Source organism: Ochotona curzoniae, unplaced genomic scaffold (assembly GCF_017591425.1).
Source record: "Ochotona curzoniae isolate NIBS_2020 unplaced genomic scaffold, NIBS_Ocur_1.0 contig_430, whole genome shotgun sequence".
Lineage (NCBI taxonomy): Eukaryota > Metazoa > Chordata > Mammalia > Lagomorpha > Ochotonidae > Ochotona > Ochotona curzoniae.
Genome location: NW_024466219.1, coordinates 11,626,082 through 11,651,445, shown reverse-complemented (window position 1 = coordinate 11,651,445; position 25,364 = coordinate 11,626,082). Strand labels below are relative to the sequence as shown.

General features: G+C 43.4%; 1 protein-coding gene across 1 annotated transcript in view; it reads left to right on the top strand.

Annotated features, from left to right (window-relative positions):
* KIF14 (kinesin family member 14) overlaps positions 1–25,364 on the top strand; it is a 48,842-nt gene that overhangs the window by 8,876 nt on the left and 14,602 nt on the right. Inside the window, exons 6-21 of the mRNA XM_040985782.1 lie at positions 754–784; positions 1,179–1,286; positions 2,329–2,445; positions 2,744–2,859; positions 4,264–4,436; positions 5,525–5,672; positions 6,470–6,533; positions 8,119–8,303; positions 11,129–11,231; positions 12,005–12,165; positions 14,568–14,715; positions 15,151–15,303; positions 16,618–16,744; positions 20,013–20,106; positions 21,177–21,306; positions 24,318–24,418. Coding sequence (XP_040841716.1) covers positions 754–784; positions 1,179–1,286; positions 2,329–2,445; positions 2,744–2,859; positions 4,264–4,436; positions 5,525–5,672; positions 6,470–6,533; positions 8,119–8,303; positions 11,129–11,231; positions 12,005–12,165; positions 14,568–14,715; positions 15,151–15,303; positions 16,618–16,744; positions 20,013–20,106; positions 21,177–21,306; positions 24,318–24,418 — 1,959 coding nt within the window. The remainder of the gene's footprint in view (positions 1–753; positions 785–1,178; positions 1,287–2,328; positions 2,446–2,743; positions 2,860–4,263; positions 4,437–5,524; positions 5,673–6,469; positions 6,534–8,118; positions 8,304–11,128; positions 11,232–12,004; positions 12,166–14,567; positions 14,716–15,150; positions 15,304–16,617; positions 16,745–20,012; positions 20,107–21,176; positions 21,307–24,317; positions 24,419–25,364) is intronic.

Genomic DNA, 25,364 nt, shown 5'->3' with positions numbered 1-25,364 from the left:
CCTGGGAAATACCTGGCACACCATGTTAGTTACACTGAGCATGACATGAATTTGATTTTTCTTGCTCTCAGTTCTCTGCTTCTCCTTTTAAGTTAATATCTTCCTCTCAAGCTGCTTTTTTCCCCTATTGATTTAAACTGTGGAAGGAAGAAGGTGTGGAGATGAGTTAAGGTGTTGATGCGTGCGGAGGGTCTTTGAGCATTCCAGATGCTTTGCTTGAGTATGCATGCAGTCCCATTTCCTCATCGAGGCATCTGTTGGCATCCACACTCATTCAGTCATGTCCAGACACCTAGCCAGGGTATAGGTCTGTGAAGCAGCATGGAGATGTGTGCTGTGAAAAACAAAAACAAAACAACAACAAAAACCAAACTGAGCAAGAACTTAAACTGTGCCAAGCTGAACTTAGTTTCCAGTTTCATTTTTTGCAAACATTATGAAATCTTCTATGTTAAAGTATGTCTTAAGGTTTCATGATTTAGACTTCAATATAAAGTCAGATACTAAGGTGTGTTAGTAGCAATTTTAAAGAAAGCATTCTTTTTGATAAAATTTAGCATCATTTTATTTCCTGTCCTTTAGTTGTAAGGCAAATATAAGATTCTGGGAAATTTAGTGTAATCATGTTTGTGCCTTGAGTCATGGGGATCTGCAGAGAGGAATCCTGTAGTTGAAAGGTTGTTGTCTGTTTTTTGAGAATATGAATATAATCTTCAGTAACATAGAGTTTGTCTTTTTGCTTCATCAACATAGGAATGTTGTTAATTCTTACTCTGATATCAAGGTAAGATTGGTTATATTTTGTCTTTATTTCACTAGATAAGATATGCATGTTCATAAGATCATTTCTCTTTGATTGCTGTTTGCATAAATATTTAATATTCTTAATAAAAACTGATTTTATTTAATTTTTAATAAAAAGTATTCAGCAAATAATTGCTATTCTGAGTTCAAAGTAAGCATTGGCCATGCTGTCCGCCTGGACTGTAGGAACGGCCTTTCAAAGGCGATTCCTGTGTCTGACAGAAGGAAGCAGTGAGGATGCGTGTTATTCAAAGATAAACACTCATTTCGTCTTATAAAGTAATTATGAATGGGCTTTCTTCACTGTTCCTTCATTTGTTTTTGCAATAAACTGCTGATTGGTCATCTGGTTTCCCTTCCCCCTTTGTTGCTAGAGTTGGCTGGAACTGGGAAACAAGCAGCGGGCGACGGCCGCCACGGGGATGAATGATAAAAGCTCGCGCTCGCATTCAGTGTTCACCCTGGTGATGACCCAGACCAAGGTAGGGGTTTTTGTTCTTGATTGTTTTCACAGGCCAGGTGGTTAGAGCCTTCTAGTTCATGATTCTCTCATTTTCTTCATTAAATCAAAAGCTAAATACTTAATATAGAAACATAATTGGATTTTAATAAATATATAAAACTGAATGACTTTTAGTATGTATGGCATTATGTTATTTATCACTGCTTTTTTTTTTTTTTTAAGATTTATTTTTATTATTTTTTCATTGGAAAGGCGGATATACAGAGAGGAGAGACAGAGAGGAAGATCTTCCATCCGATGATTCACTCCCCAAGTGAGCGCAACGGGCCGATACTATGCCGATCCGAAGCCAGGAGCCTCTTCCGGGTCTCCCACGCGGGCGCAGGTTCCCAAAGCTTTGGGCCGTCCTCGACTGCTTTCCCAGGCCACAGGCAGGGAGCTGGAAGGGAAGTGGGGCTGCTGGGATTAGAACCGGCACCCATATGGGATCCCGGGCGTGCAAGGCGAGGACCTTTAACCACTTGCGCCACCGCGCCGGGCCCTACCACTGCTTTTTAAATCAATAATGATGTGTATTTTTCCTGTTACATCACTGGTCACATCAACATATGTTAATATGGCCCTGCCGGAAACCATTCTGCTTACCAAAGTAAGCCAGTGCTAGGCCAGTGTGGTGGTGCAGCATGCTAATCTGCGTATATGGAGCTGGCATCCCATGTGGGCGTGGTTCATGTCTGAGCTGCTCCCCTGGGAGCCAGAGCTGCTTGTGGCGTGGGAAAGCAGAGGAGGATGGCTGCAGTGCTTGGGCCCTTGCGCTCACATGGGAGGCCTGACATTAACTCCTGGCCCCTGGCTTCAGACAGGCCCAGCCCTGGCCAGTTTGTGGCCAATTGGGGAGTGAACCAGTGGATGGAAGATCTCTGTCTCCCCCTCTCTCTCTGTAACTCTCCTTTCAAATTGAAATTAAAAAAATTTTTTTTTAAATAAATGATTGGCAATCTCCTATAACGTTCCCTCTCAGAGACTGAGACTGTGCCACTTTTGCTCTCCTTTTGCCGTAGACAGAGCTTGTAGAAGGGGAGGAGCACGAGCACAGGATCACGAGCCGCATCAACCTCATCGACCTGGCGGGCAGCGAGCGCTCCGGCGCGGCTCACACCACTGGGGACCGACTGAAGGTGCGTCCTGCTTCCCGCGGGTGGGGCAGGGCTGTTGGGGCGGCCGTGTTGGCAGGAGAACACAAACGGTGTGTCTTTGCAGTGCACAGCTGCGTTGCTGGGGCTTATAAAGAGATAAGCACTCCGTGGTTGTGCCTACTTTTCAATGAAGATTTGTAAATTTTGCATCAGGAGCACGTTAATTATTATGGAAGAAAGTAATAACTTAGAAACTATATGGGGAGGAGAAATATGTTTTGTGAAATAAATTTGCTGCTGAGAATTTATTTTTCAATGAAAATAAATTATTTCCTTCCAGGAAGGCGTGAGTATTAACAAGTCCTTGCTCACGCTGGGAAAGGTCATATCTGCCCTCTCGGAGCAAGCCAACCACAAGAGGCTCTTCATTCCTTACCGCGAGTCTGTGCTCACGTGGCAAGTATCCGGAAGCGTGCAACATTTCATAAAATAGGGCGACACTACGCGGAGAACGGCAGGCTGACTTGAGCTAGCCCTGAGGTCGGGAAGAAGTTAGCAAGCAGGCTGAGTTCTGGAGCGTGGCTAACTGGATGTCATCTCCGGTCTTTGCGTCTGGGTGACTCAGGGCAAGGCCCTTAGTGCACACACACACACAAACACACACATGTAAAGATTTATTTGTTTTTATTGGAGAGGGAGATTTATAGAAAGAAGGAGATACAGAGAGAAAAGATCCTCTGTCCACTGGCTCACTCCTCAAGTGGCCTCAATGACTGCCCCGGTCAGAAGCCAGGAGGCTGGAGTCTTCTCTGGGTCTCCCATGTGGGTGCAGGGTCCCAAGGCTTTGGACTATCCTCTTTTGCTTTCCCAGGCCACAAGCAGGGAGCTGAGTGGGAAGTGGGACAGGCAGGAGATGAACTGGCACCAATGTGGGTCTTGGTGCATGCAAGGCCAATATTTAGCCACTGAGCCGTTGTACTGGGCTCAGCAAAAATATATATTTATAACTGGTTTATTTTAATGTGGTTACCACTTTGGAAAACATTTTTTAAAGATTTATTTTTTATTGCAAAATCAGATGTACAGAGAAGAGGAGAGACAGAGAGGAAGATCTTCTGTCATGCCGATCCAAAGACAGGAGCCAGGAATGTCATCCAGGTCTCCCACATGGGTGCAGTATCCCAAGGCTTTGGGCCATCCTCGACTGCTTTCTCAGGCCACAGGCAGGGAGCTGGATGGGAACTGGAGCTGCTGGGATTAGAACCAGCGCCCATATGGGATCCCAGAGCGCATTCAAGGCAAGGACTTTAGTTGCTAGGCCATCATGCAGGGCCCACCACCTTAAAATTTGTAAGAGAAAATCTAATTTCTTTCATGTGTTTTGGAAGTTATAAACAGTGAAAGTAATAATTACTTTTGAAAGTTTCATGTTCTTTTCTCCTCTACAATGAAGCTTTGGCCCAGGGCCTTGTTTGTGTACCTGCATCGCTTCCGGCACGGCCTGAGCACTTGCTCCTTAAGCATGCTGTGGTGGCACTGCAGGTTCGAAGCTGAGGTCCTGTAGCCCCTTTCCTGATGTGGCCCACTAGAGGTCGTGCCTCACTAGAGGCCGTGTGGTCAGGCACGGTTTAAACCCTTTGCACAGATTAGTGTTGTATGAGCCAAAGTGAAGAGTGTAAGAGAAAATAAAGCATTTATGAGACTGAAAATACTACAAACACAAAAAAGTTGCAGGTAATTTTTGAGTAAAGAGCGTACTGTTGTATTATGCGTCCCTTAGTTTGCTCTGTGCCTGTGGACAGTGGCTGTGATTAGATGGCTGTAGAAACAAGGCCTAATTGTGAGTTTTCTTCCTTGAAGGCTGCTGAAGGAAAGTCTGGGTGGAAATTCAAAAACGGCAATGATTGCGACAGTCAGTCCTGCCGCTAGCAGCATAGAAGAGACGTTAAGTACACTGAGATATGCCAGCCAAGCCCGTCTCATAGTCAACATTGCCAAAGTGAATGAAGACATGAACGCTAAGTTAATTAGAGGTGAGTGTTTTTCTCAGAACTTAACATTTCTTTGCCGTAGTTTAAATTTATGTAGTCTAGTTTATTTTTTTTTTTTAAGATTTATTTATTTTTTTTGGAAAGGCGCATATACAGAGAGGAGGAGAGACAGAGAGGAAGATCTTCTGTCTGATGGCTCACTCCCCAAGCAGCCACAACAGCTGGAGCTGAGCCAATCTGAAGCCAGGAGCCAGGAACTTCCTCACCCCCACACGGGTGCAGGGTCCCAAGGCTTTGGGCCATCCTCAGCTGCTTTCCCAGGCCACAGGCAGGGAGCTGGATGGGAAGCGGGGCTGCTGGAATTAGAACCGGTTCCCATATGGGATCCTGGGACGCATTCAAGACGAGGACTTTGACCGCTAGGCTATTGCACTGGGCCGTATGTAGTCTAGTCTTAAAGCACACAATTTAACGAAGTCAGTGATCTCATTGCTGTTATTTTATTACATTTATTTATTTATATTGGATAGGCCCATGTTACAGAGAGGAGGAGAGACAGAACAAAAGATCTTCCATCCACTGGTTTACTCCCCAGATGACTGCAATGGCCCCGGCCCATACTGGACTGAAGCCAGGAGCCAGGAGCCAGGAGCCAGGAGCTTCCTCCACATCTCACACATGGGTGCCAGATGCTTATGCACCTCGACTGCCTTTCCCAGGTCACTAGCAAGGAGCTGGATCAAAAGTGGGCCAGCTGGGACATGAATTGGTACCCATATGGGATGCTGGCATTGCGGGCGGCAGCTTTACCCAAAACGATAATCCCACCTTACCTACAGTCCTAGTGTAATTTAAAACTTCCCAGTGCTTCCCACAAGCCTGTGACTTTGGGTACTGCATTATATGGCTGTCCTGCTTTCGAAAGGGGGGCCTTTCATGGACTTGGCAGCACTCTCAGGTTAAGTGGAGATTCATAGATCAGCAAGAGCAGGTATCTCCAAATAGTCTCCTTCATTTAGTAATATTTAAAATTTCAAGTGAAATGGAAAATTGAAGGAAAATGTCTGCCGGGGAAGTTATTAGATGTCAAATGTTGTAAATCATGGCTCTTTTTATTTATAACTCTTCAGAATTGAAAGCAGAAATTGAAAAGCTAAAAGCTGCCCAGAGAAACAGTCGGAACATTGACCCTGAAAGATACAGGTCCTGTCGGCAAGAAATAACATCCCTGAGAATGAAGCTGCATCAGCAGGAGAGAGACATGGTGGAAATGCAGAGGTGGGATGCAGTTGGTGCTTCCTGTTCACCTGGTCGCTGTGGCATGGTAGCACTGACAACTCCCTGGGAACACCCCAAGTCCATGGCTAGCCCCAGCCCCCATGGGATCAGAGCAGCCGCGCCCAGGCAGCTATCTTTTAAACAGTACAAGGTGGCTTCCTAATCTTTATGGATTGTCTCTTGGTTGTCAGTATAGTTAGAGTTTTTTTTTTAATTTAGAAAGGTTTATTTATTTGCATTGGAAAGTCAGATATACAGAGAGACAGAGTGGAAGATCTTCCATCAGCTCCCCAAGTGGCCACAATGGCTGGAGCTGAGCCGACCTGAAGCCAGAAGACAGGAGCTTCTTCTGGGTCTCCCACGCAGATGCAGGGTCCCAAGGCTCTGGGCTGTCCTCGACTGCCTTCCCAGGCCTCAATCCCCATTTGGGATCCTGGCACATGCAAGGCGAGGACTTTAACTGCTAGGCTACCGTGCTGCTGCCCAGCTAGAGGGTTTTTAAATGATATTTTTATTGTTAGCGAAAGGGCACCAGCTGCTAGTTCACTCCTCCAGTGCGTGCAATGGCTGGGATTGAGTTGAGGCTGTGACCAGGAGCCAAGAAGACCAGGAGTCCAGGTCTTCAACGCGGGTAGCTGGAACCCTGTTAACTGAGTCATCTCCTAGGGTATGACTCCTAGGGTATGTGGCAGGGAGCTAGGATCAGGAGATGCAAGTCCAACCCAGCGAGGCAGGTGTCCGACCCCCAGGCAGATCCGGGTATTACTAACTCTGTTATTTTCTTTGTCTTTGCAAAGAGCGTGGAAAGAAAAGTTTGAACAGGCTGAAAAGAGAAAACATCAAGAAACAAAGGAGTTACAGGTATCCTTTTTAACTTCTCAACTGATTTAAGAATAGAAGAAATACACCAACTTCTCAGATACATATTGTTTGCTGACTTTTTCTAAGCCAGTATTAGAAGAATTACTATGACGGAGTATTAGGATCAAGGTTGTGATTGCTTAATATCTATGAGCTGTTTCCAAAGTTAAACAGTCTTATTGTATTCACTTTGTGTGGTTCCATAAAACTTTGCTTAATGTCTGTGTGCCGGGAACGGGGGAGGCCAAGGTGATTAACTACAGTTCCAATCCTCAGAGAGCTTGTGATTTAGAGGGAAGTTTGCAAAAATGTAAGTATAAGGCTGAAAAACTCTGATTTATCAGCTGAAACCATACAGAACTGCCATTTTTATAGGCAAAAAATTGTGGAACACTGCGTCTCTGCTTAGCAACAATCTATGTATATACATATGTATGCGTGTGTATACATATATATGCGTGTGTGTCTATATATACATAAAGATTTATTTGTTTTTATTGGAGAGGCAGATTTATAGAGAGAAGGAGAAACAGAGAGAAAAGATCCTCTGTCCAAAATGGATAGGCCAAGAGTGTCTTTTAGATGTGGGATTGAGAAAAATGGAAAATAAGTCAGGGATGAGTTCCACGTTTCAGAAATGAGTGCCATAATTTGTGAAACTTAGGCTGCAACTGAGAGATGGGCAGCAAAAGCTTGTGGGGCTCTGAGAGGGGAGCCTGCACGCTCAAGGGGAGCTGCGAGGTGACGGAAGGACCGGGTTTGGGTTTGGTTCTGTTCTTGAAAGAGTGCAAGGTTCTTGGAACATTTTCTGAAATTGGCCGGCTGACCTGGACAAAGGAGGGAGCAGTGAACATTCCCTGTGTTTGGAAGAAGAGTGCTGTGCGAATTCACAGGAGGGAAGGGCAGGTTCTTGTGTGTTGCCAGTCCAACCTCACAGAAAATGTAGGATTTTAGTTGCGTTTTGAACCTTAGGTAAGATTTTGATTAGTGCAAAAAAGGCAGAGAACTTTCTAAGCAGAGACAACTGTCTGGAGAGTAAAGGCAGGAGTTTATTGTGTCATCAGGGGTGTGGGTTCGTTTTGTTGGCAGAAGCAGTTTTGATGAGGTCATGAAGAGAGAATATTGGAAAGATGTGATTAGTTTATTAGGGGGTCGATTTATCGTTGAGGTGGCGAAGAGCCATTAGCTGTTTGACTAGAGAACTGGTATCTCGTATCTGGTATGGGATGTAACCCGTGTGGAAACAGGACTGTCAGGAAGCTGCTGCAGGGGTCCCGGTGTGGGTTGATAAGTGTTGGTGACGAAGGGGTAGCCAGACAAACCAAGGCATTCTGAAGACAATTGATGATAAGGAAGGACGCAGCTGGGTGGTGGCTGAGTGATCTGTGAGTAGAGTGGGGACAGAGAAGGACAGAGTGACCAAAGGAGCGGGCTCACGGTCCCAGGGAGCTGCTGAAGAGAACTAAGAGATTCTGAGATGACTCTTTCCTGAGCCGTCTCGTCAGTGATGCTCTTGTTTATAACACAGACCATCTGTTTTAGCAGTTTCCTGCTGTGGCTAAGATGTTTTCCTTACTTCTACCAGAAAGCGGGAATTACATTTCAAATGGACAATCATTTGCCAAACCTTGTCAATCTCAATGAAGACCCACAGCTATCAGAGATGCTGCTATACATGATCAAAGAAGGAACAACTACGGTTGGGAAGCATAAAGCCAACTCGAGCCACGATATTCAGTTGTCTGGGGTCCTGATTGCTGACGATCACTGGTATGTTGATGTGCAGTGGGTTTTCAGTGGGCGTCCATACCTTGTTCATTTGTGTTTTCCTTCAAGTAGGACATCCTGTGGTTTACTTTGATACTTTGGTATACTGCTTCATATCCCTTTGGACAGGGAAGATGCACTCTGAGTATTTTGTAAGAGTAACAGATCGATTACTTTCAATTGTGTTTTGGCACACTGGAGGGATAATTTCTTTTTGTAAAATTGTAAGATGGGCAGGAAAGCAAACTTATTTTATTGCCAGAATTTTGGATTGGGTTGTCAGATTGATGTGAGTGCTGCTCACGTGATGGAGTGATGCTTCGGCATGTTGCAGTGATGACGGCTTCGTGTGTGTGACGCTGCCGTGTCTCTGACATTTAGCCATGTTGAGGCTCTTTCATTTTCATTCCTATGAAGTATTACATGATATGAATTTCATTCTGTTTTTTTAAAGGTTTATTTTATTTTTATTGGAAAGTCAGATATACAGAGAGACAGAGGGGAAGATCTTCCATCCACTGATTCACTCCCCAAGTGGCTGCAACAGCCAGAGCTGAGCCGATCTGAAGCCAGGAGCCAGGAGCTTCTTTTGGGTCTCCCATGAAGGTGCAGGTTCCCAAGGCTTTGGGCCGTCCTTGACTGCTTTCCCTAGCCACAAGTATGGAGCTGGATGGGAAGTGGGGCCACAAGGAATAGAACCAGTGCCCATATGGGATCTGAGCACATGCAAGGCGAGAACTCTAGCCACTAGGCTACTGCGCCTGGCCCGTGAAATTACTTCTTATGTTCTTCATATATACTTGTTTTGTCTATTGGATTATTTAAATTTTTTTCTGTTATGACATTACTCCTGAGTGTATTTTTTTTTTTTTTTTTAAAGATTTATTTTTATTATTTTTTCATTGGAAAGGCGGATATACAGAGAGGAGAGACAGAGAGGAGGATCTTCCATCCGATGATTCACTCCCCAAGTGAGCGCAACGGGCCGATACTATGCCGATCCGAAGCCAGGAGCCTCTTCCGGGTCTCCCACGCGGGCGCAGGTTCCCAAAGCTTTGGGCCGTCCTCGACTGCTTTCCCAGGCCACAGGCAGGGAGCTGGAAGGGAAGCGGGGCTGCCGGGATTAGAACCGGCGCCCATATGGGATCCCGGGCGTGCAAGGCGAGGACTTAACCACTTGCGCCACCGCGCCGGGCCCCTGAGTGTATTTTTTTTTAAGATGTATGTATTTATTTCAAAGACAAGAGTTACAGAGAGGGAGATCTTCATCTGTTGGTTGTTTGCCCAGATGTCCCCATGGCTAGAGCGAAGCCAGGAGCCTGGAGATTCTTCTGTGTCTCCCTCATGGCTGAAGGGACCCAAGCACTTGGACCATCTTCTACTTTTTATAGGCACATTTGCAAGGAACGTTGTTGGAAGTAGAGCAGCTGGGATTTGAACAGGCACCTGTATGGCATGCTGCTGCCCTGGGCATGGCTGTACAGTGCCACCTCCCCCATTGAGTATTGTTATACATGTCTTTTTGGTAGCATTGCAAAAAAATTTCTCTGGAGTAAATTTCTCAGATAGTCAACTGAGACTGTGAGAACAAGACGCTTTAAGGACTACATTCATCTGTTCTGGGGGGCAGTGGCCCCATGACCTAATCATCTCGTACCAAGCTGTACTTAAAAGTTCTGTCGCCTTTGAGCCTTGCCACACCAGAGACCATGCTGCTTGCACAGGAACCCCAGAGGTCTAAGTAGGAGGGAAGCTGCTGTTACAGCACATGCAGGGACCTGCTGTGGTTGGCTGAGGGTGAGGTTCGCTTGTGAGGAAATAGTTGCAGACCAGGGAGGCTGTGGGGCATCCAGGATGATGCACTGGGCCTTGGATGGTGCAGTAGGTACAAGTAGGCGAGGGAGAAGACCAGAACAGCCACACCTCACAGTGTGACCCTTGACCTGGCTCTCCGTAGGCTAATGAAACAGCGAAACGGTTCTTCCCAGATCCTAACGCCTCTCTGGAGGCACTAACTGCACTGGTCTCTAGTTACAGAGCTGGAAGCCTGGTCCGCAGCGAGAGGCCTTCCATTGGGACTCTGCGGCCATCATATGGCGGCTCAGCTCGCTGCACCACCACAGTGGCCCTTTCATGCAAATCTTATCACTTTGAGGGGGAATAGTTTTTGTCTTTTAAAAACAAGTTATGATCGAAATATAAGCGGTGAAAATTCTTGTTACTGCAGGTGGAGAAAATTACTATACTGCTGGGCTTTTTTCTCCAAACTTCAAAATCTGCTTGGAAGAGAATAATCTTTAGAAAGTTTGTAAATTTGTAAGGTGGAGAAGCACAAAGCTGTCATCCGTTTATTCACTTTCCAAGTGTCCAGAACCCAGGGCTTATTTCAGTCTTGCCCTGTGCCCGGAGGAACCCAGCTGTTGGCCGTCATTAGGAGGAAGCTGGGACAGGGCGTGGAACTGGGGTTGACCCTGGATGCTCCAAGATGAGGTGTACCTGGTCTGACGGGTGTCTTAATCCCTACTCGACGCATTTGTCTCTGAAAATAGTTTTTTATAATATATTTTATTTTTTTAATTATATTTTTGACAATCTTTACATAGTTAATTAGGGTAGAAAGGTTCAAAGGCTATAGGAAAGTGGGTAAGACTATTATTTCTGTATTATTTCCTTCATGTATCTGAGGTAAAAGGGTGAAAATAGTTTTAAATTGCTGTTGCTACAAAGTGATTTGGATTCAAATCCAAAGGAATAATCTAAATTAGATAACCTCTTTTTATTACTTTTTTGTATCCTACATTTGTAACAATGTGCTTTTATTTTAACAGTACTATCAAAAATTTTGCTGGGACAGTGAACATTATTCCAATTGGAGAAGCAAAGACATACGTAAATGGAAAACACATTTTGGAACCCACAGTATTACATCATGTAGGTTGATGAGTGCTACAATTTATGGAACTGTTTTATTTTGAGCAGATCATTTAATTTCTTTGAGTCTCAGTTTTCTCCCCTGTAAGATAAGAGAGCCGAATTAGATTAAGGACTTTTCCATTTCAAAAGTGGTTTTGCTTGTCTACTCGCTCACTGATTGTCATCCCTTGCACCAAGACAAGTTATCATAATAGGGACCAGTGCCTGAAGAGCCGCTGGCAGCTACATGTGTGTGCTTTGGAGAGCTGGACTGCGCCTTCAGGCCGGGCTGGGGTAAACCCTGCCTCTGGCAAGGTAGTTACCATGGTAATTATCTAGGAAAGTGAGTGATAGCGTCCAAGTCAGCACACTTTGGAGAGCATTATTAGTAATTATATCAGAAGACCAGGCACGATGTGGCCATCTAGGCATTGTCTGTACAGTGTATCTTAGCTTTCAGAGGTAGCAGTGTGTTTTGTGAAACAGCAATTAGTGTGTAGCTTTTAGAGCAATTTCTGTAAGTAGTGAGCTCTCAGCATCTATTATCAAACTCTGTGCTCTTTAGTTTATGCATCCTAAAACATGTAATACTAAGAATTAGTTTTTGGGACATGTAATTGAGACTTGCTGAATGCAGTATTTGGCATATAGAAAGCACTTAATAAAGATTAGTTTATGATGTTTATGTTTATGTTTACCAGAGTAATACCAGATACTTTTTGCTGAAAATAATAATAATTGTTATTATTTTGGTGCAGACTTCAAGTAGTACATTTTTCTGTGTGCCCTAGGGTGATCGGGTGATACTTGGTGGAGAGCATTATTTTAGATTTAATCATCCAGTAGAAGTCGAGAAAGGGAGAAGAACCCCTGGCAGAGACACTCTGACAAGCGAGGGGCCAAAAGACTTTGAATTTGCAAAAAATGAGTTGCTCGTAGCACAGAGATCACAGTAAGTATGGTTGTTGATGTGAAATAGAAAATAGACGCGTGAGGTCTGTAACAGGAGCCGGTCACTCGGCTCTGGTCACCAGTGGCTACCTCTGCCTGCTGATTTCTAATGGTTTCATTTTTTTTTCCCATTGGCACATTCACTCATTCAGCAAACTTTCCATGAGCAGCTGTCATGAATCACCATGCCACATGCTGGCAGTACAGCAAGGGACTGAAGCTTCACTTTGCTGTCTCACGGGGTTGGCAGGTGAACAGGCCAGGGTGCTGTGCCCTGTGTGATGCAGGGGATGAACCTGGCTCGGACTGTGGACCAGTAATGGTGTGTTGAGGGTGAGAAGGCATCTCTTGGAGTGAAGTCTCAAGAGAAGTTGGCCAGGACAGGACAGGGGGAGGGGGAGATGAGGTATATTTATTTTTCTTTTCTCATTTGGTTCCAGTTTTAGTTCATGCAAAACCGTACAATTTCTAGCTTCAACAGTTTTCTTGAGCAGCTAAAAGGTAGAGAAAATCCACCATTAGATGAAAATGAATTTGGAATTTATCCAGGACAATGGAGCCATTAAGGAGTTTTTAGCAGACATGAGACAAAAAGAAAAATCCAGATGACTGTTTTGGGCTTGGACTCACTTTCTCCTTGTTGAGATTTTTAAATGTAGTAGACATAGCGTGAGAATCACCATTTTAAAAAACATTATTTATTTTGTGTGAGAGAGTGAGAGAGAGAGACCAGTCTCGCATCTGCTGGTTCATTTCCTAAATGCCTGCAGCAGCCAGGACTCCAGCCTGGTGTGCTGCACAGGTGACAGGAGCCCGAGCAGGCGTCCTCTGCCACCATCCCAGGCTCGTTAGCAGGAAGTGTGAATGGAAGCAGAGCACCTGGGCATGAACCAGCACTCTGATACGCTATGTGGGCATCCCAGTGCCAGCTTAATCCACTGTGCCATTTTTAAAAAAGATTTATTTATTTTTATTGGACAGAGAAAAGGAAAGACAGAAGGATCTTCCGTCTGCTGGTTTACTCCCCAAGTGGCTGCATGGCTAAAGCTGAGCTGATCCGAAGCAAAGTGATTCTTCCAGGTCTCCCATATGGGTGCAGGGTCCCAAAGCTTTGGACCATCCTCTACTGCTTTCCCAGGCCACAAGCAGGGAGTTGAATGGAAGTAGAGCAGCCGGGACATGAACCAGTGGCCATATAGGATCCTTGTGTATGGAAGGTTAAGACTTTAGCCACTAAGCTACTGTTCTGGCCCTGTTTTAACCTTTTTTAAGTGTGTAGTTCAGTGGTTGAGTGGAGTTGAATCCTTTCATGTTATTGGACAGCCGTCCCCACTGCCTGTCTCTGGGAGCTGACATGCTCTGCCCGATTCTCATTTCTCCCTCTGGCTTCACCTCCAACCCTCTTGGTTTTGACTTTGTGATTCTGTTTCCAGTAAAATGGGGAATGACTATTTCTACATAGTATAGTTGCTAAAGCATTGATTTTATTGAGAAGAAAGAAGCCTAGTTTAGTTTTCTATACCTGTTGATGCTTTTTCTCCTATCTGTTGAGATATGACAACACTAATGTTTCACTTTATCAGGTTAGTGTAAAAAGTTACAAATAGATGGTACAGTCTGCTTTATCAGCTCTTACATGTGTTTTGGGTCATTTCAACATTTTCGTAATCTATGACCAAAAAATAAATTAAAAGTTATTGGCAGGGAGTGTGTTATGACACAGCATGTTCAGTTGCTGCCTGTAATCCCTTGTTAGTGCCATTGCACGTACTGGAAGATTCACTACTGATCCTGTCCTCCAATAGTAGAGGATGGCCTGGGTGCTTGGGCCCCTGCCACTCATGTTGCAAACTCAGACGGAGCTTCCGGCCTTGGCCTGGTCCTGCTGTGGCCATCGTGGCTGTTTCAGGAGTGCACTGGTGGATGGAAGATTGATCGATCTCTCATGATGTCTCTCTGTCTCTCCCTCTTTCTGTAACTGCCTTTCAAATTACCGGGTTTTTTTTTTTTTGAAGTTATTGATATATAAATTGCAATTTTTGCTTTATTGTTAGTTTAAGACACTCCTTGGTGTTTGCTACACTGTTAATTATATTATTTATTGCAGTGTTTATTGTAACATATTTTTATGTGATTTATTTTTCTCCTACACTAGAAAAATATATTTCTCTAAAGGCCAGACATATTCAGTAATAACTTAGACATAAGCAGATGTTTTTGTATATTTGTCAGCAGTTTTCAAGACAAGTAAAATTTCAAGGACACTCTTGGGAGAGGATCAGAAATTAAGTTTTAAGATTTAAATGTTTATTTGGTGGGAAATATTTTAATATGTTTGAGAACTATTATGGAGTATAAAGAATTCTCAGTAATGTGTCCTGAAAATATCTTGCCACTTTGTAGACTTGAAGCTGAAATAAAAGAGGCACAGTTGAAAGCAAAGGAAGAAATGATGCAAGGAATCCAGATTGCCAAGGAAATGGCTCAACAGGAGCTTTCTTCCCAGAAGGCTGCGTATGAGAGCAAAATCCAAGCCCTGGAAGCAGAGCTGGTACAGTCAGAGGGGTTTTGTGTTTGCTTTCTGTCTTGTGTCTCTGTTTTCCGAGGAATGTGCCTCTTAGAGTTGAGTACGTCCTCACAAGGGCTGGAGAGGACAAAGGCGCTGGGTGCCTGGCCCACTTGACTTTGCCCTAGGGAGCGGGCGGGTAGGAGGGGCAGGAGGTGCCGCCTGCAGTGCCTGAGACGGGCTTGCCCCACGGTTCGCCTGCAGTGCCTGAGACGGGCTTGCCCCACGGTTCTCTGACATGCTCGCCATCCCAGAAACCCGCGTTACAAAGCTCCTCAGAAAGAGTGGTTAACCCGGATGAAGTGGAGAAGTCAGGTTCTTGTGCACTGACTTCTTTACAGGGGGGCTTTAGTACCTCAGTGCTGTTGTTGAGTGTCCTGTATTTTGGCCTGAGTTGTTTTCTATGCTTGTACTTTAAAGAAGGAAGAGTCCCAAAGGAAGAAAGTGCAGGAGTTGCACACACAGGAGGCCAATCACAGGATTGCTGAGCTGGAAGAGATGAAGCAGCGCCTGGAGCAGGAGGTGCGCGTCCGCTCCCGGCGCCTGGAGATGGAGGCCCTGGCGGCCAAGCAGGTGATTGGCTGTTCTGCTGTTCTGTGTAAGAGCTGGGCGGTGTCCCTGTTTTTAATCAGTGTTTTGACAGGAGAGGCAATACAAGGACACGTAGGTCCCTAGGTGAGGACATCTCTTACCTGGGCGTTTGTCCCAACCCTGGTCACAGATAGGCTCACACTCTACCACCCAGGCCTGCGGAAGACACTTCCAGCCACGTGCGTTTCTTCTTTATGCATCCACAGCTACCCTGTCATCAGTATGTCTGCAGTGTACAGTGACATGGTCCCAGGGCACAATGTAACAGCAGGAAGAAAAACCCTCCCTCTCTCTCTCTCTCTCTCTCTCCCTCTCTCTCTCTCCCTCTCTGTCTCTCCCTCTCTCTCTACTTGTCTCCCTCCTCTCTCCCTGCCTCCCTTGCTCTCTCCTCTCTCCCTTTCCCCCCCCTCTATCTCTTCCACCCTCTCTCCCCTCCTTTCTCCCTCTCTCCATTTCCTTCTGTCTCTTTCCCCTCTCTCCCTTCCCCTCTCTCTCTTTACCTTTCTCTAACCGTTTTTCCTTCCTCTCTGTCCCTTATTCTTTCTTTCTTTCTCCCCCGTTTCTCCCCCCTCCCCTTCTTTCTCTTTCATACTCCCTTTCTCTCTCCCCGTCTCCCTTTCTTTGTTTTCCCCATCTTTCTCTTGCCCTTTCTCTCTCTCCCTTTCCCTCCCTGGCTCGTTCTCCCTCCCTCACCATCCATTGATTCATTCCCCAGAGGGCTTCAACAGCTGGAGCTGAGCGAATTCGAAGCCAGGAGCCAAGAGCTTCCTCTGGGTCTCCCATGTGGGTGCAGGGTCCCAAGGCTTTGGGCCATCCTCAACTGCCTTCCTAGGCCACAAGCAGGGAGCTGGATGGGAAGTGGAGCACCTGGGACATGCACCAGCACCCAGATGGGATCCTGCAGCTTGCAAGGTGGAGGATTTAGCCATTGATTCATACCAGACCTCTCTCTCTCTCTTTTTTAAGTGTTTTTTAACTTCCTATGAATGAATAAGAAAACATTTATGTATATCATCAAAAATTCCTAATGATTTTTTTGTGGGAAAAAATAATTTTAAAAACCTTTGTGTGTTTAATTAAACATGTTAAACATGGAATGAGTACTATAATAAAATGAGGTTTAATTATAGTGTGTCACCATTATAAGTTTTTAAAAAGTAGGTTTTACTGGATATGTCTGAGATACACAGCAAGGTGTTACGGGATACATGTGATGGTTAAGCAAGTGCATCGTGTCTCAGCCTGGCTTTCTCGTCTCTGCTGTCCTGCTGTGGGTTGGCGTGCTCACGGCTCTAGGCTCTAGAAGATCACAGCATCCGCCACACTCGGATCCTGGAAGCTTTAGAGATGGAAAAGCAAAAAATTGCTAAAGAAGTACAAATTCTACAGCAGAATCGGAGTAACAGAGATAAAACATTTACAAGTGAGTACATGCTAATGTCTGTTACTGTATCTATTATGTCACAGTCACCTTTGTGTAGTGGGTTTGGTCCAGCTGTTGCTGACTTGTCTGAAATTAACCAAATATAGGAATGGCTGTTTCTAGAACATTCAGCATGGAGTGGAAGTCCAGTCCCCGGTGGGAAGGTGTTAGAGGACAGAGCCTTCTCACTGGCAGTTAGGTCCTAAGGGCAGGTCTCTAAGCCCAAAATGGACTTTTCTTTTTCCTACAGACTTTTTGAAAGCCCCTTGTACATTCATCCAGAACATCAGTTTGTAATTGTCCTGTGGTGTCTTTGTCCAGGCTTAGTATCAGAGTGATCCTGGCCTCATAGGCTGAGTTGGCGAGTTTGAAATGATTAGTCGAATTCTCCCAGTGAAGCCATCAGATCCTTAGCGTCTTGATTGTTCACTGTGTTTTTGTACGTTTCTATGTAGAATCAACAGGTTTTTGTGTAGACATTTTTCACTATGAAAAATTTCGAGCTCTAAGAGTAAGCAGATTGCTCCAGTAAAGCACGTGTGCTTATGAAGACGTGTGAGTCTCGCTGCGCCGTGCTGGGCCTGCTGTGTGGCTGAGGTCATCCCCGATGTGCCGCTTGAGGTGTCTCCAACTCCGAGTGAATTCTTTCCCCTCTCTCCACTTTTCCTTGTCACTTTGTGTCTTTGTTGATTTATTTAAAAGGTAGAATGATGCTTTTCACTCCCCAGTGGTTGCAGTGGCTGGCTCCAGGCCCACCGGCACTCCCTCAGCTCTCTGCTGCAGGGGAAGGTGGAAGTCCATGCGCTTTAACAGTGAGCCGAGTTACAAGTAGAAGAGCCAAGACTCAGAGGAGCGCACTGCTTCGGGATGCTGCGTTGCAAACCCTGGCTCTATCGGTGGAGCCACTGTATTGGCCCGGTGTCATTCTTTTAAACAGAACGATGATATCACATCTGAAATACTAATAACAGCGTCTTACACTCATCAAGTATCTAGTCGATATTCTAATCTTGGATCATTTAATAAGCATTTCTTCTGTGCTTGGTGTATCTGAATCTGGATACAGACATGTTGTAGATATTACGTGTGATGGGTTCGGCTTTAATACGCTTTCATTCAGTCAGTTGGCTCTTCTGTCTTTTAACCATAGTGATTTATTTATTGAAAAATCAAATTATTTGACCTATGGAGTTTTCCCTTGTTTTGAATTTTGCTGATTGAGTCTCCCCAAGTGTTGCTCAATAGATCCCCCTGCCCTTCTATCCCCTGTGATGTGGTGGCTAGCACTGTGGCCTGTCAGTTTCGGGTCATCTTTTTAACCAGAATACTTGGTAGCTACGTCACATACTTCCAGTAAATTCTGTTAAGTTTTTTAGTTACTTTGAAAGCATTAATAGCATTATGTCTGTTGTGAGTAAATTCATTGTATTAACACTTGTTAATTTTTCTCAGCGCTTAGAATAATATCTAAAAATGTATATTTGGTTGTTATTTGAAAAAATCTATGTGAATAGTGACTTTTATCTTTCCAAAAAGATATCTTTGGTTTCGGTGGGGTTTTTTGGTGTGTTTCTTTATATGTTAATATCACAGTATCTATGGCTGAGCGAGGCAGAAGCCAGGAGCTGGAAATGGAATTATCTGAATTCCTCCTGTGGATGTGCAATGCGCTGAGCCTCTGACTTGCTGCCTCCCAGGGTGTGCATTGGCAGGAAGCAGGGGTTCGGCACAGAGCCACACGCAAGCCAGACACTAATGGAGGACAGCAGCCCAGGTAGCAGCCAGTCCTAGCACTTACCATGGCAGAAAGGTTTTGGATGGAATACTGGTTGTAAGTTTGGAAATTATAGAAAATATTTATGGTGATTTTTATTTGGAAAGCAGAGTGATAGGAAGAGAAATGGGGAGAGATCTTCCATCTGCTAATTCAGGCCTAGACTGGCCCAGGCTACAGCAGCGACTTGGAACACCGGCTTAGTTTTCTCCAGGTGGTTGGCGGGCGCCCAGAGGTCGGGTCATCTTTTGCTGCTGTCTCAGGTGCACTAGCAGGGAGCTGGATTGCAGGCTGAGTGGCCAGCGCTCGAACTGCTGCTCCAGTATGGAATGCCATTATCACAAGCAATTTCTTAATCTGTGCCACATACCAGCTCCTTTTGATAAGATCTTTTTTTTTAAAAGATTTATTTATTTATTGGAAAGTCACATGTACAGAGAGGAGGAGAGACAGAGAGGAAGATCTTCTGTCCGATGATTCACTACCCAAGTGAGCGCAATGGCTGGTGCTATGCTGATCCGAAGCCAGGAGCCAGAAACTTCTTCCAGGTATCCCACATAGGTGCAGGGCCCCAAAGCTTTGGGCTGTCCTCAACTGCTTTCCCAGGCCACAAGCAGGGAGCTGGATGGGAAGTGGAGCTGCTGGGAAGTGGAACTGCCAGGAACCAGCACCCATATGGTATCTTGGCGTGTTCAAGGCGAGGACTTTAGTTGCTAGGCCATGCTACCTGGCCCAAGATCTTATGATTAATTAAGAAAATGGAATTGCAAACTATTTTCCTTTTTGTCTTAAAAAGACATCTATTCATCTGTCTATATATAATAATTCCAGGCAAAATTTAAAAATGAGATGTGATTCTGTATAAATAAGGCTATAATGTAGTTTACCTGATACTTTAAAGGATTTAGAAATTAAGAAAAAAGCAATTAGAAAGAAAATTGAAGATACTGGAGGGTGTAGTACACTAAGCTTCCGTGTGGTACCACCATCCCATATGGGTGCTGGTTCATATCCTGACTGCTCCACCACATATGCAGCTCCCTGTTTATGGGCTGAGAAAGCAGAGTTGGCTCAGGTCCTTGGGCCCCCGCCCCACAGGCTCCTGGCTGCTGACTGAACCAGCCCAGCTCTGGCAGTTGTGGCCATAGAAGGAGTAAACCCAACAAATGCAAGGTCTTTAGCTCTCCTTCTCTCTGTGATCTGCCTTTCAAAAAAAGAAATCTTTAAAAACATATTGAAAAGAAAGGCATTGCTTTTGGTATCTGTTCTTTTGTAACAACATCCTTATCTTTTCTCTAGTCAACTTCAATTGTCATCCTTACACCACAGGTAAGATACATTGTTTTATCCGAAGAAAAATTACTAACGAGAGTTGAAACAAATTTATCCTTCTGTGGTAGAGTTAAAATCAGTAATTTGAAATCAGTAGTTTTTCCCAGAATTATTGTAGTGACAGACGCCCATTAGTGTTGTGAATCTCTCTGTTTGTCCTAGTCCAGCCGAACTGGAGTTCCTTGAGACTCTCCATGATGATCCAGGAAGCCAATGCCATCAGCAGCAAGTTTAAAAAACGTTACGTTTTTGGCAGGTGAGGGAATAGTTGTCCTGATGGTAAAGTAATCCTTCTTTGTAAGCTGGTTGATGAGATTCCTCTCTCCCCCCTCCCCCCTCCCTCCTCTCCACTGCCCCACAGCCCTTCCTTCTTTTACTTCAGCTTCTCTGGAGTCTGTTCAGTAATGCCTGACCTGGTAACAGACTCGGGTGGCTCGCTGTTAGAACTCACCCCGGGGTAAGAGAGCTTTCATCAGTGAACCACTGGTGTATTAATGAATAGGATAGTTCACTAATTTTCTCTCATTTCTCAGGGTTTTTTTAAAAATTTTTTTTTAATTTTTAAAAAATTTTTGAATAGCAGTGTGACCAGAAGGAATGAAAGAAGGATAGTAAGTGGAAGGCAGGGGAGGGGAAGGGAAGAAGAGTGAGATAGAGAGTGAGATAGAGAGAGAGAGAGAGAGAGAGAATCTTCCATCTACTGGCTCAACCCTCAAATACCTACCACAGCTGGGCTGGGTGAACTCCATCTGGGATTCCATGTAGGTGGCAGGCGCCCACATTCATGGCCATCACCAGCCGTCTCCCAGGGGTGTTAGCGGGAAGCTGGGTCAGAAGCAGAGTCAGAGCTTGAGCCCACGTATTTGGCAAGGGGAGTAGGCTTCCCAAGTGGCTGCTTGACCCACTTGCCGTTGTACCTGCCGACTGATTTTTTTTTTTTAGCTGAAAATGTGTCCATAATTCCAATTTTTAAAAGGAATATACTCTTTAATTTTAAAAAGAACTTTATTTAAGAAGTTACTATTTATAATAGTGTGAAGAAACTTCAGAAAAATCATAGTAAAATGGAATTAAAATATTAGTTCCTTTTGATACCAAACATTTTCAAATGCATGCATTTTTTCTAATGTGTCTTCATCATATTTTGAATTATGTTTTGAATTGTGCTACATGTAAAGATTAATAAAAATGCTTAACTGGGCAAATTTGATCACTGGGCTGAATTTTTATGGAGCAGTTTTTCTACTTTAGAAACTTTTAGAAACTCCTACTAAAATGAATGATATGCATGCTTTGGAATGAATTCTCCCCACCTTTTTTTTCTAGACATGATGTGTCTAATAAAGGTCATGCGGATACTTCCATTCGGGTTCAAAACTTACAACTAGGGATCTCGACTTTCTGGAGTCTGGAAAAATTTGAGTCTAAACTTGCGGCAATGAAAGAACTCTATGAGGTTTGGAATATTATTAAAATATCTACAAGCTTTTTAAAGTAAAAAATAACAAAAGGAATATGTTCTCAGTAAAGGAAAATTGGAAAATAGAAGGCAGTCCATTAGTTGTTGAAATGAATCAATTTCAATGTTATGTATGTAATTCATGCAAATGGAATATTATTGATTTAATAGTCATAATTGTTGCAGTGAAAGTAGAGCTAAATTATTTCATTTTATTTTTAAAGTTTAGGATTTAAGCTTAATAAAAGAAGAAATTTGATAGGCATAGAGCAATTTGTACCATTTGAAATGATCTTGTTTCTATACATTTTTCTGTAATCTTTATTACATATATGTTTTCCCATGCTTTGTATGTTTCTAATGACTGGTTACTCTTGTTTTTTTGATTTTAATTTGTTAAAAATAATTAGGTCTTTTTTTCTTTATATTTTACTTCAACAGTTTTTTTTTTTAAAGATTTATTTATTTATTTATTTATTTGGAAAGGCACATAGAGGAGGAGAGACAGAGAAAGATCTTTCATCCTCTGGTTCACTCCCCAAGTGGCTACAGTGGTTGGAGCTGAGCCAGTCTGAAGCCAGAAGCCAGGAGCTTCTTCCAGGGCTCCCCACACAGGTGCAGGGTCCCAAGGCTTTGGGCCGTCCTTGATTGCTTTCCCAGGCCACAAGCAGGGAGCTGGATGGGAAGTGGAGCTGCCAGGACATGAACCAGCGCCCATATAAATTCCCAGTGCATGCAAAATGAAAATTGAGCCATTGGACCATTGTGCTGGGCACTGCTGGTTACTTTTGGTAGATATAACTAAAAATATCTTTATGTATTAATATTTAATGCGTTTTTCCTTGTCTTCTGTTCTCCAGACAGTGTTACAAGCTTTACTTGTTTTAGAACCTGTGAACTTTGACACTGTGTCAGCAGGCGTGTGTTCATACACTTTGACTTTTTTTCAGTGAAATATTTTAATAATAAGTCCTTATTTTATATTTTCACATTCATTTTAAACATCTTTCTCTTTTTTATGCAATTGTTTTTTTATTTATTTGAATATATCTATTCATCCAGAGATCTTACTGAAATATTGTATAATCCTGTTCATTTTTTTTGATTTTTTTGAAAAAGGTTTATTTAGTTAGTTATATTGGAAAGTCAGATATACAGAGAGGAAGAGAGACAGAGAGGAAGATTTTTTGTCTGTTGATTCACTCCCTAAGTGGCTTCAATGGCTGGAGCTGCGCTGATCCAAAGCCAGGAGCCAGGACCTTCTTCCTGGTCTCCCATGTGGGTACAGGATCCCAAAGCTTTGGGGTTGTCCTCAACTGCTTTCCCAGGTCACAAGCAGGAAGCTGGATGGGAAGCGGGACCTCTGGGGACACAAACTGACACCCATGTAGGATCCCTGCACAGGCAAGGCAAGGACTTCAGCCACTAGGCTACTGTGCTAGGCCCTTTATTTCTTTATTTATTTTTAAATAAATTTCTTTGGGTGGACATCTGGTCAACAGCTAGGAGGCCATGTGCCTGGGTGCACGTTCCAGCTCTATGCTGCAGCTTCCTGCTGATGCGTGCTCTGTGGGGCAGCAGTAATGCCTTAAATAATTGGGTCTCTGCCACCCCTGTGAGAAACCTGGATTGAGTTCCTGGCTCCCAGCTTTGGCCTGGTCAAGCCTTGGCTTCTATGAGCACTTGGAGAATGAACTGAGAGAGATAAGATTTCTATCTCTGCCTCTCAAGTAAAAAATTATAAAGTTTATGTCTCAAACTACGCAGAAATTGTTATGGTACTTTCTAAGAGGTATGAATTTAAAGTCTGTTTTTCTTTATATTGTTATCTAAATAGTTTTGCAGTTGTTGCAATCTATAAATTGTTGCATTGCTATTTTTTGTCAAATACCACATCTTTAATGTGACTCAATATTCTACAGTGTTCAGGTAATAACAATAATGAAATGTATGTGAAAACTTGAAATTGCCACCAGATTATAGTTTTAGTACTTGGATTATTTAATGGAAAAATGAAAATAAATGTTTAACTCAATATGGACAATAAAGCAAATGAAGAAATTATACGATTATGGCAAGATAATTGAATTAGTAAACCTATTTTATTATGTAAGCTCTTATTTCTTTCAAAATAGTAACGTGATTGTAGGAATGAGAAATGGTGTTTAAATAAAGATAAGGAAACATTTAATAGTGTATTTATAGTAATGCAAATAAATTTGATAGTCTTCTGAAAAGACTTTCTAGAAAAAATTAGGACATAAAAGCTGACCTCATAGATGGCTAATTGTAATAATTAGAAAACATTTTCAGCAGTTTGCCCTTGAAAGGGAAGGGTAGAAAAAGTTGCCGACCCCAGTCTGTTTCCAGGGTGATGGCCTTTAACCGCCAAAGAGCAGTTGGATTCTGTGTTTGAACCTTACCAGCCCATTGCCCAAAATAGACAGGGGCCCAGTTCTCCTTGTGAGGCCAGAGTAACCCTGAGAAAAAACAAACAGACCAGATCTGAAAAGAAAAGTTACTAACCAGTCTTAGTATGAATGTATTTGTAAAAATCCTGCTGAAATTTTAGCAAGTTTTTCCCCTGACCATACTAAAAACCTGTTTCACTGTGATCAGAGGGAATCGTTATATACTTATAGAAGTATCCAGAATGTCTGAAGGAAAGCGTGCCAGGGTGAGGCATTAGCAACTTCTCCACCTAGCGGGCTTGAGTGGTTTAAATGTTTCCTTTGTGTCTATGAGTTAATAATTTCCAAATTTTGTATGTGAATCTTGCTTGTGTATTAGAAGTAAAACAGTGTTAATTTACCTAAACATGTACACTAAAATCTAGTGTGCTACCCTTATTGTTCACTTCCTGCTTTCATGTATTCGTTGTGATTCTTTTTGTGTTTTTCCATAGAATTTTGTATTTTGAATATAACAGGGTGATTATGCATTTTCTCCTTAGTTGCTAAGTTGTTTTTTTTTTGCCCATAACTAATGGAAACTATGTGTTTTCTTAGAGTAATGGTAATAACAAGGGTGACGATATCTTTTGTGATCCTGAAGATGAATGGGAGCCTGACATCACAGATGCACCTGTTTCTTCATTGTCTCGAAGGAGGTAAAGGCGTCCAAGCTGTGCTTTTGGTGACGTTCTTCAGATACATACTTTGCTTATTTTAAATGAGCTGTCTGCTGTCATTGTATGTCTGTCGGGGGAATCCGGAGGTGCAGTAGGAAGAGTGCTAGAGATAGATCACTCTCGGGCTTCAAATTGTCTGTCAGAAAAAGAAGACATCTAGTATGTCAGTACTGTGTCTTAGAATGACTGAGTGGGGCCAGCTTTGTGGCGCTGCATGTTAAGCCACGACCTGTGATCCCAGCGTCCCATAGAGGTGCCAGTTCATATCCCAGCTACTTCGCTTCAAGTCCAGATGGAGGCAGATGGAACCTTTGAGTGTGGGTTGTGGTCAGTGCCCGTCTAAAGGACTCAGGGTGGGGACACCATGGCACTAACATGAGCTTGGGTAGAATTTGGCAGATGGGGCTTGGGGTACTTACTCCAATGCAGTGTAACTTACACTGTACAAAATGCAAGCTAGATCGAAATGTTCATCAGAGGATAATTCATGAATTCCTTTCGTTTTAGGATTTCTGAGATCTTACTATTTTTACCTTAGTTATAAATAGTATACCTCAACTTGCGGATCCTAATACAAACATTAATGACTAGTAAGGAATAAGATGTTCATTACTCAGCTTTTAATTTTTTTTAATTGGTATTTTTGCCTATTGAATGTTGGTGATCTATACCTGATTTTCTGCTGAATTGGCTTCATAACTAAGAAATCAGTATTTAAAAATGTTAACCAAAAAATCAAAAGTTCTCGATATTTTCTAAGATTTTGAAATGGAATGCTTTATCTTTTGGCAGAGATATTTTTGAGAACTTCTGTAATTTAAAAGTATCATATTTTTTAGAAGATGAGTGGCCGTTAGTGTGAGTCCTTGTGTGCGAAGCTTCAGCCTTGCAAGGATGTTTATGACAGCTGCCCGCACGTGCCGCG